Below are 13,943 nucleotides of genomic sequence, written 5' to 3' on the forward strand. Positions count from 1 at the left end.
CACCTAAGCCAGGTTTTGCTGTTCTAAGACAAAAGTTAAATTCAAACAGAACAAAGCTTATAGGAAAAAAATCCATTATTTAAAAAGAAAAAAAGGGAGGGAGGGGAAGTAGGAAGTCCCACAATTACCATTCTGCCTGCCACTCAGGCACTGAAGAGGTTTACCCAATGAAATTACTTCTCACACTGATTTCAGGATACAAGACCATTAAAATTAGAACACGGTTTAGGAAAAAAAAAAAAGGAATTCCATTATAGTTGCATGCAATCTGTCTGCTATGAAAAAATACCAAAATGCAGTCTCATTTGGTCATGTTAGAGTATTTATTAAATTTCATCATTTATGATCACTGTGTCATTAACTCTAACACAAATGTTGACATTTAAAAACACAGAGAGCATACTGATTCTTCAACTATTTAGCTTACATGTACTTTTCAATGGTCATGCAGTATTCATAATTAGGAGACATTACACATTAACCCCCTCATATTACACTTATTCAGAACTAAATTTAGAGGGTAGAAAAGTGCCAACATAAATTCATTCTCCGAAACCACCCGTGAGTGTACTGTCACTGTTCTGTCTGACCATAAGCTTAGAGTACATTCTTCAGTAAAATGGATAACTGTAGTCACGTAACAATAGTTATGATGAGGCAATATCATTTCAAGGAAGGAATACAACAAATGAGACCAAAAATTGAAGAGCTGAGATCACGGCATATAAAAATCATTTGCGAACACCACATAAACTTCAGTGTTTTCCACTTTCCAGCTGGAAAGAGCATGCACAAAGTTTCCTTAGGACAGCTGTCAGCAGTGCATGAAAAACTGGCTTTCATGTCATGTGCGCCAAGAGACCATCAATGCCACTGAGGAAAAAGGACTGTGTTCATTATCTTTTGGGTCTGTCTATATCATCTATAGCTGAGAGAAGTTTTTGCCTTGCTTTCTTATTGATATGGGATCCCAGGCAAACATTTACCAGGTTGGTCAGCTGCTTCGTTGAATACTCCTGCTCAAAAAAAGAAGATTCAAATTTAGTACACTGTAACACATGTGTGCGATCAATGCAGAAAAAGAACAGACACAGATGGATAATCAGGACTCAGTGGGGTAATTACTGAGCACTACCAATCAGTGAAAAGCAGTGGAAATTATAACTGAGACATGGAAAACAAGCTGGTTACAGAGTTATAATAAGGGAGTAAGAGTATCCACAGCATGAATTTGAAAGAGGAACCACCAGAATCTTTTTAATATGGCACGTGCATGCATTGAAGCTCAGTCACTAGTTGTGTCTGATTCTTTGCGATCCCATGGACTGTAGCCCACCAGGCTCCTCTGTCCATGGAATTCTCCAGGCAAGAACACTGGAGTGGGTTGCCATTTCCTTCTCCAGCGGATCTTCCCGAACCAGGGAACAAACCTGCATCTCCTGCATTGTCAGGCAGATTCTTTACTGCTGAGCTAGGGAAGCCCTTCATATGGCACATAACATGCCAACGCTCATTATTTTTAAGGTCACGCACTATGCTTCTTTCTGTGATGGTCTTTGTCATCAAGTTATCAAAATACACTGACATTTCAAAAATTTATATACAAATAAAATGCCACTAAGTAAGTAGCTTCTAGCACTTCACATTTTGCACATTTTAGATAAAAGAAAAAAAAAATCTCCAAACACAGAACAATTCTTCTGAGGCACAACAAATGAATAAGGTAATAACAAAGATCAGAAAATTATTGGTTCTTAAACCCTTGTATCTTAACGGTAGCTAGAAAGCAAAACTGAAGCCACAGTTAACCTGTGAACAACTCAGGGATTAGGGGTGCTTTCCACACAGTAGAAAACTTACAGTTTATAGTTGGCCCTCCTCATCCGACGTTCCTCCATATTAAAGAATTTAACCAACTGAGGATAACGTAGGTATCCACTATTGAAGAAAACTGCATATAAGTGGACCTGTACAGTTCAAATCCGTGTTGTCTGATGCTCAACTATCTAAGTATTTTTTTGCTGTACAAACTGTACAAAGTTCCTGGCTTTCAGATAAGTTGTCATGAGCATGATGACATGTTCATCATGAGCATGATGAACAGGACTCATCAGAAAGTTCTGCATCTTGATTTAGTTCTGGAGAATTAAGACTAAGAGTTTGGCAAGGGAAAGAGCTGTGTTCTATCATCTAATGAGAAAAGAACATGTCTTCACTGGAAACAACATTAAAGACAGTGCAACTTCAAAATACAGGAAAGAGTTCATTTTAATAATTCAGCAAACTGCTGTTTGTGTGTCTGATCTCTGAGAGCACCTGTCAACACCTGTTGAATTCTCTCAAGTGATCACTCAACATTTAGGAAGTACTATCCAGGCACCATACAGGCATTGTGGAAAGAGCTCTAGAAAACAGGGCAATCTTGCTGCAAGGAAAATTTCACTGTATTACAGATATCAGTGAGTAAAGCTCTTCTGAAACACTAAGCTATGACAGCATACTAAAAAGCAGAGACATCACTTGGCTGACAAAAGTCCGTATGGTCAAAGCTGTGGTTTTGCCAGTGGTCACGTGCGGATGTTAGAGCTGGACCACAATGAAGGCTCAGCACTAAAAAATTGATGCTTTCAAACTGCGGTGCTGGAGAGGATTCTTGAGAGTCCCTTGGACTGCAAGGAGATCAAACCAGTCAATCCTAAAGGAAATCAGTCCTGAATACCCACTGGAAGGACTGATGCTGAAGTTGAAGCTCCAACACCTTGGCCATCTGATGTGAAGAACTGGCTCACTGGAAAAGACCCTAATGCTGGGAAAGATTTAAGATAGTAGGAGAAGGGGACAACAGAGGATGAGATGGCTGGATGGCATCACCGACTCAATGGACGTGACTTTGAGCAAACTCTGGGAGATGGTGAAGGACTATCTACCGTGCTGCAGTTCATGGGGTCACAAAGAGGTGAACGCCACTCAGAGACTGAACAACAACAACAGAAGCTTTAGTCCACTGTGTCAACAGAAGAAACCCTAAAATGGGCCTCTTTCCTACATCAAATAACGGATCTCTATGCGTTGGGCTTTTTCTCCTCAGCTACTTGTCCCAAATCCCTTCCTCAATACCAACTCCAAAGTGTTAACAGCTTAAGCTATGAAATGGATTCTAGCCACATTCAGCAGTTCATCTGCATCTGATCTAGCTGTCTTGTTCCTCAAATGACAGAGGTCAATGAGATAAAAAGTGCTGACATTTCTCAGTTCTGGCGTTCTGATCAAAACCACTGAGAAGATGTATGTTTCTATTTTACTGTCAAAGATCTGAGACTGCCCTATGGTGGGCACATCAACACAAAATTCAGGTTAACGGTCCAGACTAAACCTCATTTCCTTCTTCTAAAGTGTTGAAATTAGAAAGGATGTGCCTGATAAATATAAATAATTCCTTACTTCCTTATCCAGTCAGATGAAATAAAAACTTACATAACTTTTACCTATGATGTTTACAGCATGTGAGTGCTAGAGTTGCTGATGGAATAAGATTCAGTGAAGATTTTAACACTTCCCATATTTTCATTAAATCCATCTTCACATACTGCCTAACTAGACAAATGATAAAACAACCATATCAAAAAGCTCCTTGTATTGAGCATTCCCTGGTGATAAATGTTGACTTGAACTGTGTCAAAAATTCAGAATCTTAAATAACACTTATTAGTATATGTAGTATTTGTCTCTACATATCTATATACTCACACAAAAGAAAAACAGTTTCATCTATACTTGAGGTAAAATCTAATGTAGGATGAAGTTGAATTGAGCTATTTAAATAATAAATATTTGAATATTCAATCATTAGGCTTCCCTGGTGGCTCAGTGGTAAAGAATCTGCTTGCCAATGCAAGAGATGTGGGTTTGATCCCTGCATTGGGAAGATCCCCTGGAAAAAGAAATGGCACCCCACTCCAGTATTGTTGCCTGGAGAATCCCATGGACAGAGGAGCCTGGTGGGCTACAGTCCATGGGGTCACAGAGTTGGACATGACTTAGTAACTAAACAACAAATATCCAGTCATCACTACTACACGTCAGTGTTTTCAGAACATCACTGTTGATGGCTACAAGAAGGTTTAAGTTGTGTATCAATTCAGTTCCATTCAGCTGCTCAGTCCTGGAGCTTGCTGAAACTCATGTCCATCGAGCTGGTGATGCCATCCCGGGTGGCGGCAGTGTTAAAGAACCTGCCTGCCAACACAGGAGATGCAATAGACACGGTTCAATCCCTCGGTCAGAAGATCCTCTGGAGAAGGAAATGGCAATCCACCCCAGCTTTCTAAAAGTTATGCATAGACTTTAGCTTGAGAACCATTTCAATGCTCCTGTGTTTGTCCTGAAGTTTACCAATTGCAGCTCTTTTCCTACAACACAGTTGCAGGGAAAACACAGCTAAAGTTCAGACTCTGTTTTTCCAGATAATTACTGTTGCAGTTCACAAAGTCTCAAAAGGGTCTGATGAGGCAAAGGGCGCTGCACAGACACAATGTGAATGTGGTAAAGAACTGGCCTAAGTAGATCATGCTAAAAAAAAAAAAAGTTTGTTTCATCCATGATTTTGAGTTATCTAACATACCACACAAGCACAACACAGAAGAGGAGGAGTGAAAATTTAATTAACTGCTTCTCAGCTCTCACCCTGTGCTCTTTGATCCAGCGTTCCATGTCATTCTCGGTTAGGTAGTATGCTTTAATATAGGTTTCCACAAATTCTTTATCTGGAATGGGTCTGATATCAGTTAGCTTTTCAAGTTTCATTAAAAACTGTTGAAAATCCAATTGCATCAAGGCACGACCCTCATTGCTACACTTCTTGACGTTGGCGTATCTGAGATACACAATAATAAAAAAGCACCAGTGATGGGATGGTTAGGAAAAGAAACCTTTAGGCACTTATTAAACTTTTCTCTAACCCACATTTGCTGAGATGCTATAAGAAAAAGAGGACATAAGTGTTGAGTCAGAAGGACTGTGTTGTGTTTGGGCCCTGTCACTCAGCAATCATTTTACTTATCTGGGCCTCAGTTTTCTCATTTGCAAAGCAAAGAGATCAAGCAACTTCTAAGGTTCTTTGCTGTTCTACAGGCCAGAGTTCTGCAAAATCAATTAACATACTCATCTGTAAGAAAGTTAAACTGACATTCAAGTTAATCTGGCTGCAAAGATTTATAATATTAAGCTATGAATATTCTCTAGTAATCTTAGATTCATAAAACTGTTCAATATAACTACTCAAATGCAAAGAAAACAAATGAAATAACTCTCCCATAAACATTCAGCAAACCTAAGAAACAGAAGCATAGAAAGTATATACATATTTCTCATAATAGAACACTTTTATAGACTTATTTCTGAGACCCCACACTACTAAAAAACTGCATGTCCTAAGGTGGGCCAGTAATAAGAATATATTTGCTAACCCTAACAGTACAATTTTATTATTCATTAAGTCAGAGCCTCATTCCTTCAATCACACAAAATGTGGAGAATTCAATCTCAGGAGATGAGGTACTTCCCCTAAGAAAATCTGCAAGAAGACTAGTTCATATTATTTAAAGTGATAAAGCTTTTTTTTTTTCCTAATAAAGTGTTTATATTGAAACATATAACATTTGCTCGTCACTATTCTACTATTAAACAAATTTATTAACAGTAACTCCGTCATGACTGCTGACGCAGAGACATCTTGGGAGGTACAGCACTGCTTACTTCAATACAAAATGCCAAGGCTGCTGTCAGCTTGCCGTTGTCACCTTCCTCTTTCTGACACAGTCTTTTCTATAACAAATAAGAACTGAAGAGAAATCAGATGACCGACAGCGGGAAATTTCAGCTGATGTGCCATTCTAGATCACTGTGAATGGTCTTTGAAATAGAAGCTTGCTTTTTCCAGCTATATTTTAAATGTATCACTAATTTTTATTTGTGTTCCCGATGTTATGGACAGAGTATGAGTATGGACATGACCTCTGAGTAAGTGGGAAAATTACTTTTGATCTGTAAACTCAACATATGAAAGATTTATATGGTTTACAAGGATATAATAATGATATTATAAGCAGTGATATAGTGGTTTTGAGGACTGATTTTGCCATGAGAAAATTAGGAGATATTAAGCCTTCTCTGCATTTCAAAGACTGAGCGAACCTGGACAAGTTACTTAAACTCTGTAGCCTTGATTTTCTGAGGCGAGGCTATCTTTCTGTTGACAAAACAGAGAACTGTACTATCAAAGAGAGTTTATGTTAGGATTTGATGACAGAATCCTGTGAAGGGCTTGGTCCAATAAATGACAAACAGTAATCAATGAACAGGATGTATACTAATAATCAGCATAATTATATTTGGTAATAATAGTTAACTTTCAGATAACCATTAGATGCTACATTCCTCACTCCAAATAGATGATTCTAAGTCATCAGAAAGAAAAAAAGGGACACAGTAGGATTTAACGTCTCTGAATTATTATGAGACTGTCTGCCATTTATCACCATCTCTTATCTATTCTCTGCATCTGTTGGTGATAACACATAATGTTACTCATATATTATGACTGAAGAATCAGATATGCTTTCGTGGAAAACTTACCCTTCCACAATAGTTCTATTAGCCAGGCGTATACAATGTTCCCAAAGTATATTAGACACGGGCAAGGGTATCCGAACTCTCTTAGAAACTTCATTTAACCGCATGTTAAACTGCTCAAATTCCTAAGAAAAATCATAGCCATATGTGATTAGAATTATAATGCTTTCCCATCTTAGAGGCAAAAAAAAGACTAAAAGACTCAGAATGAAATCAAGTAAAACAAAAAGAGATAATGCCCAAGATAACTTGGACTTACTGTGAAGTACATGAAATTGACTAATCATGTTGTAACATAGAGTACACTACATTTCCTCTCAAAGGAAGTAAGTGCCATTAACTGATTAAACAATATTCGAATGTTTCCACATCTCAAGTTTTCTATGACTGTCAGTATGGTTAAAAAAGGCTTAATAACTAATACGTCTTTAAAAATATCTTCAAGAGACCCAGATTTTTAAAAAATATTTTAATGAGCTTTCAACTCAGAGTAAACTATTTGTAATTTATAGCTGTACTCCTTAGAGAGCAGTCTGATAAATTATTCTCTTTCTTAAACATTCTTTTAAAGTAAGTATCAATAAATGATTACATACTGAAAGATTCAAGTCATATAATAGCTGTAAATTTTCAGCACCAAAAAAACTCCATATTATCTCATAACCTACAGAAAAACTGAACATTTTTATTACTCATCAGTACCTTTTATGATACTACTCTCCTAAAAATAAAAACATATATAATTTAGACAATTCCAACAACATGAAAACAGCAGATGGCTCACCCTTCAATAAATTTATATTTCTGATTTCTTGGGACTATTATCATCTAAATATGTTCATTAACAAAAGTAAATGCTGTTGATTCTTTCTTGACAATACCAGTTCAAATAAATTTAACAGCCCTTGCAACGTATTTTCTCTCTAGTTTCCTCAATAAAGAAGCTATGCAATACGTAACAAGTCAAGACGGACAATGTGTTCGAATAACACACACGTTGGAAAAAAATCTAAACTGATCATCACCACTATTACATGATGGTTGTGTTATCCTTTGCTACTTCCTAGATCACAATTTTTTTTGATGATTTATTCTTTGACAGTTAGCAACTTTTAATTATTTATGAGAAAGAAGTGGGTTTTCAACCCATTAAGCTTACTTTTGAAAATCAAAGTAAATAAGTAATTGCTCTTCCTCTTTTTTCATTTCATGAATCTAGCAGGACCAGTAGTATTTGCTACCAGATTTATGCTTCACTACAGTAAAAGCCGCTTTAGATTTTAAAAGTCACAATACTTTTTATTAATATTTTAAAGATAAATTTATAAGCTTATTATATAAAATGCCATTCTACTCATTGCTAAATCCAATCTTCAAGAATGCTTACTGTTAAATGAATAATAAAATTATTTCATTTTATTTATGATCCATTTGGGACAACAAATGCAGACTGCTTTTAACTAAAGGTTTGGACTTGGGAAAATAACAAAAAGAACAATTCATCATAAAAGTTCCCTTATGAGGGAAAGTCTTAAGCTGCTGAACCTTGAGTTCAGGTTAATAATCTGAGTAACACTGGCTCTTTCTTATAATATTTCTTGAAATTTAGACTAGTTGAAGCAAGTAGCCTCTTTCTAGTATATATATATATATATATATATATATATATATATATATGTATATTCACTGAGGGCAGAAGTCTCTTTTCTCTTGCATCTCCGTAAGTACTATAATTGTTGTCACTGTTTAGTGCGAAGTGTCGTTGTTTTGTGTCGAACTCTTTGCAACCCAATGGACTATAGCCCACCAGACTCCTCTATCTATAGGATTCTCCAGGTAAGAATACTGGGGTGAGTTGCCATTTTCCTCCTCCGCAGGATCATCCCACCCAGGGAACCCAAGTCTCCTGCATTGACAGGGGGATTCTTTACTGCTGAGCCACGTTAAGGAAGCCCAAGTTCTCTAATTCAGTTCAGTTCAGTCGCTCAGTCGTGTCCGACTCTGCAACCCCGTGAATCGCAGCATGCCAGGCCTCCCTGTCCATCACCAACTCCCAGAGTTCACTCAGACTCACATCCATCGAGTCGGTGATGCCATCCAGCCATCTCATCCTCTGTTGTCCCCTTCTCCTCCTGCCCCAAATCCCTCCCAGCATCAGAGTCTTTTCCAATGAGTCAACTCTTTGCATGAGGTGGCCAAAGTACTGGAGTTTCAGCTTTAGCATCATTCCTTCCAAAGAAATCTCAGGGCTGATCTCCTTCAGAATGGACTGGTTGGATCTCCTTGCAGCCCAAGGGACTCTCAAGAGTCTTCTCCAACACCACAGTTCAAAGCATCAATTCTTCGGCACTCAGCTTTCTTCACAGTCCAACTCTCACATCCATACATGACCACAGGAAAAACCATAGCCTTGACTAGACAGACCTTTGCTGGCAAAGAAATATCTCTGCTTTTCAATATGCTGTCTAGGTTGGTCATAACTTTCCTTCCAAGGAGTAAACATCTTTTAATTTCATGGCTGCAATCACCATCTGCAGTGATTTTGGAGCCCACAAAAATAAAGTCTGACACTGTTTCCACTGTTTCCCCATCTATTTCCCATGAAGTGATGGGACCAGATTGCATGATCTTCGTTTTCTGAATGTTGAGCTTTAAGCCAACTTTTTCACTCTCCTCTTTCACGTTCATCAAGAGGCTCTTTAGTTCTTCTTCACTCTCTGCCAAAAGGGTGGTATCTTCTGCATATCTGAGGTTATTGATATTTCTCCAAGCAATCTTGATTCCAGCTTGTGTTTCTTCCAGTCCAGCGTTTCTCATGATGTACTCTGCATATGAGTTAAATAAGCAGGGTGACAATATACAGCCTTGACGTACTCCTTTTCCTATTTGGAACCAGTCTGTTGTTCCATTTCCAGTTCTAACTGTTGCTTCCTGACCTGCATATAGGTTTCTCAAGAGGCAGGTCAGGTGGTCTGGTATTCCCATCTCCTTCAGAATTTTCCAGTTTATTTTGAGCCACACAGTCAAAGGCTTTGGCATAGTCAATAAAGCACAAATAGATGTTTTTCTGGAACTCTCTTGCTTTTTCCATGATCCAGCAGATGTTGGCAATTTGATCTCTGGTTCTTCTGCCTTTTCTAAAACCAGCTTGAACATCTGGAAGTTCATGGTTCATGTATTGCTGAAGCCTGGCTTAGAGAATTTTGAGCATTACTTTACTAGTGTGTGAGATGAGTGCAATTGTGCGGTAGTTTGAGCATTCTTTGGCATTGCCTTTCTTTGGGACTGGAATGAAAGCTGACCTTTTCCAGTCCTGTGGCCACTGGTGAGTTTTCCACATTTTCTGGCATATTGAATGCAGCACTTTCACAGCATCATCTTTCAGGATTTGAAATAGCTCAACTGGAATTCCATCACCTCCAGTAGCTTTGTTCATAGTGATGCTTCCTAAGGCCCGCTTGACTTCACATTCCAGGATGTCTGGCTGTAGGTGAGTGATCACACCATTGTGATTATCTTGGTCGTGAAGATCTTTTTTGTACAGTTCTGTGTATTCTTGCCACCTCTTCTTAATATCTTCTACTTCTGTTAGTACTCTAATTAGCAGGTCATAAAAAACAGAATCAACTTTTCAAAAATAAAACTGTTCAAAAAAGTGTGATTATAAATTACATGTATCTTTTATATTCCAAATTAAAATTCCCAGCTGAAGTCACCTGGGTGCTCGAGAAATCAAAGTCCTTCCAGGGTGGCAACTATCAAGATGTGCAGATCTTGTGCTAACACCTGGACACTTTTAACTGGATCTTGGCACCCTTGGTTCCTTGACTCTGAGGACAGTCTCAAAGTCCTCAACCCAGCCCTCCAGAACGGTCCTAGATGCGCTGGGAGTTGGCACCCCAGATGAATCCGGCTGCTATCTCTGCTTTGATCTCTGGGTTTGTTGACTGGTTCTCAAGTATTCCAGGCTATCATTTACTGCCTTGGATGAAGCAGGTAAGAATGTTTGTGTAAATGAGATAAATAGGGAGTCAGGAAGGGCCAGCTTTCTTTTCGCTGACAAATATGAAAAGCAACACTTTTCTGAAAGCTGTTTTCATTTTCTCAGTTGCTCTTGCCTCACCTCAGACGTGCTCATGGTTCATCGCCTCACTTCCTTCAGGCCTCTCATTATCACTTTGAGTCCTTCTTTGACCACAAGGAAACAGATGGCATTCCTCCCCCAACCCACACTCTGCCACTCTCTATCCCTCTTCTGCTGGTTGTTTTTGCACAAGACTATTCACCACCTGACACATTATATATCTCTTTACTGTTGTCCCTGCCCCAGCATATAAATACCCTGATGGCACATTAAGCTCCTTAGTTCACAACTAACTGTACTGCTAGCAGCTAGGTCAGTGTTCGACACATGTCAGATGATTTATAAATACCTCTTGATATATAAATGAAAAAACCAAACAACTACACTTCTTTTCAGAAAACTTATAAATTTAAGTCAGTAAACACAATGGTGTTTGCATGTCACACAGCACAAGTTAATGTGATTTCTGGGAAAAACCAACTAGAATAGCCAGGAGTATGATCTCTTGCCAATGAATATAAACGCAACTATAGAAAGGTCTTCTTGTCACTACAGCCATGGCTATTGAGATTATGTAATATGAAAGGCAGCCAAGACACATTAATCAAACTCTAACTCAAAATGGGAAATTTGTGAGCAAAGACAAAATCTGCAAAGTATTCTTGGATCTAAAAGAACACAAAATTTGGAAGGAAATCCAAATCCAATTCAGGAGCTTTAAGATCACAAGAATGCTCAAATATGGTAAAAACCATAATCTCACAACTTCAGAGTGACTGCAATTACAGGGATAGTTTCATACTATAAACATCTTTAACAAAGGTGTTTCCCAGAATACTTGCCTTCAACAGTGTATCTACATATATGTTGTGCTGTGACATAATTTCTTTTACATCCCATTTCACATTAGCCATTAGCAGCAGCATCTGTTCATAATCAATGGCTTTACCAGCTACAATCCAGTAAATTGGTTTGCGTAGTTCACTGGCCGTTGAGACCGTCTGAAACAAATTCCACAGAAAACCAAACTTTTTCTCAAAGTATCAAATTTATAAAAACTATTTTGCCCCCATTTCTAGTACACATCGTATCTAAAAATAAAACACTATACATTTGGAGATATAAATTATGAAAATACTTTAACTTGTGGGCGAAAGATCTTACTCGAAATATAATTTTGAGACATTCAGTATGCTTCAGTCAACTGGCAATACAACAATAAAACTACAGATTTTCATGGAGATGAGCAAATATTTATCAAATTCTTTTGCTTTTCTCTATTTCCATTCCCATTTCCACACTGCAACTCAAGATCCGATCATCTCTTACCTGAAGTAGTCCAAAAGTCTTCAGGCTGGTCTCCTGTCTCTAGGTTTGCCATCTAAAGTCCATTCTTCACACCACCCCCATGGCTCTCTTTCCAAATCACACACCTCACTGTGCTACTCATTGCCTCTTTCAAATCCTCCAGCAGCTTCTCAGTACCCATGGAACAAAGTCCAACTCCCGGCTGGGAGCGCTGGATGTCACGTAACTTCAGCTTACTCACTCTAGCCATCTTTCTTATCACTATCCCTTTTCCCTTGTCTAAGAATCTGAATCTTCCTCAGCTCCACCAATGCCTCTCTCTCACCTGTGGGTCTTCATATAGGCCACTGCCTCAGTCAAAATATACTCCTTATGGGTGATTTGCGTTGTTGTATGGCAGAAACCAACGCAACATTGTAAAGCAATTATCCTCCAATATAAAAAAATTGTAAAATTTTTAAAAATAAAAATTAAATTATATAAACCTAATGAAATATATCAAAAACACAGATTAAAAATTATATATATACTCCTGACTCTTCCTCTTCAGTCCAGTTTAAACATCATTTCCTCAAGACAGCATTTCTCTGCCAATTATACCCACCCCATCTCTAGTCAAGGTTAAATACCCTGCCACTGTTTCTTTCCCAGAACTATAGTTTATTGTAATAAGGGTTTCTTTCCTCTATTTTTAATTGAAGGATAATTATTGTGTTGGTTTCTGCCATACATCTGCAAATATTAGCCACAGGTATACATATGTCCCCTCCCTATTGAACCTCCCTCCCACTTCCCACCCCATCCATCTAGGGGGTCACAGAGCCCCGGTTTGAGTTCTCTGAGTCATATAGCAAATTCCCACAGGCTATCTATTTTCCATATGTTAGTGTGTAATACAGTTTTAACTGGCTCTCTCATGAGACTAAAAGTTATATGAGGAGTTCAATAAGTATCTAGTTAATACAGGAATTCATGAATGAATAAACAAATACTCTAATCCAGCTCTCCTGAAGTTGAGACACTGATCATTAGCAAAAAATAAAAAAATAAAATAAACAACATGTGACAGTCTTATCTTGCTCACAGTCGAAAGGATATACCAGACGTGTCTGACCTGAGAATAAAACTGCTGAAGAAATGGTTTTTTGACTGCAGGCATCACAGCATCCAGATGAGGCTGAAGGAACTCAAACTGCTCAGCCAAGAATACCCTAAAGGGAATGAATAACCCACCATGTAAACGAAACACAGGATTTAGAGCCTGTCAATATTTCTGTGTAACTAATCTTTAAGATCTCTGACCAAAGGTTTAACAAAGTTCTTTTCCATTTTAAAGCACGACCATGCACGGCCACTTGACACACTCATTTGCAATTCACACAAAAATTAATGCTGAGTTATCTCTGAATGCGAGCTGATGTGAAAGGAGCGTGACTTCAAGGGCGCTGAGCTGGTCACCACAAGGTATACAGTCGTGCTGCTTTGTCTGTAAGACACGGGTACTGACAGTGCAGAAGACAGAGAAAAGAAGACAATGGCATTTTCTGAAAGGGTTTCTTTCAAAGGTCCCATGTAAATTACACACAACAGACCCATGAATTCACAGATTTGATGCCTGGTGCTTTTCAGAAATAACCCAAACATTCGAAACACGAAATAAACTGGAACTTGGCTGAGGCACACACATGAACTTCAGGGCAGGAGGCTGGCGTGCATGAACGGGAGTCACTCAGCCCGAAGACTGCTGGCAGTCATTCTATTTTTCCCTACCTTTGGTTACATACACAAAAACTCAGAGTATTCTGCCTGACGTCAGTTGCTCAGTCATGCCCACATCTTATGGAAGAAGTTACCCGCTTTAATTTTACTAAAGAACTTGGTGATTTACAAAGGTCAAGGATCGACTCCATTTAACTGACAG

The 13,943-nt window shown here is 38.4% G+C and overlaps 1 protein-coding gene across 2 annotated transcripts in view; it reads right to left on the reverse strand.

Moving 5' to 3' along the window:
• The window catches only part of VPS50 (VPS50, EARP/GARPII complex subunit), a 139,815-nt gene continuing 126,173 nt past the window's right edge, over positions 302-13,943 (reverse strand). Inside the window, exons 24-28 of one of the 2 annotated variants that reach the window (XM_005678922.2) lie at positions 13,137-13,233; positions 11,557-11,715; positions 6,634-6,755; positions 4,684-4,873; positions 302-1,016 (exon numbers count right to left, since the gene is read on the reverse strand). In XM_005678922.2, coding sequence (XP_005678979.1) covers positions 897-1,016; positions 4,684-4,873; positions 6,634-6,755; positions 11,557-11,715; positions 13,137-13,233 — 688 coding nt within the window. In that variant the 3' untranslated portion in view covers positions 302-896. The remainder of the gene's footprint in view (positions 1,017-4,683; positions 4,874-6,633; positions 6,756-11,556; positions 11,716-13,136; positions 13,234-13,943) is intronic. The other variant, XM_018047422.1, reaches the window with a different exon arrangement.

Source organism: Capra hircus, chromosome 4 (assembly GCF_001704415.2).
Source record: "Capra hircus breed San Clemente chromosome 4, ASM170441v1, whole genome shotgun sequence".
In the NCBI taxonomy this organism is placed as follows: domain Eukaryota; kingdom Metazoa; phylum Chordata; class Mammalia; order Artiodactyla; family Bovidae; genus Capra; species Capra hircus.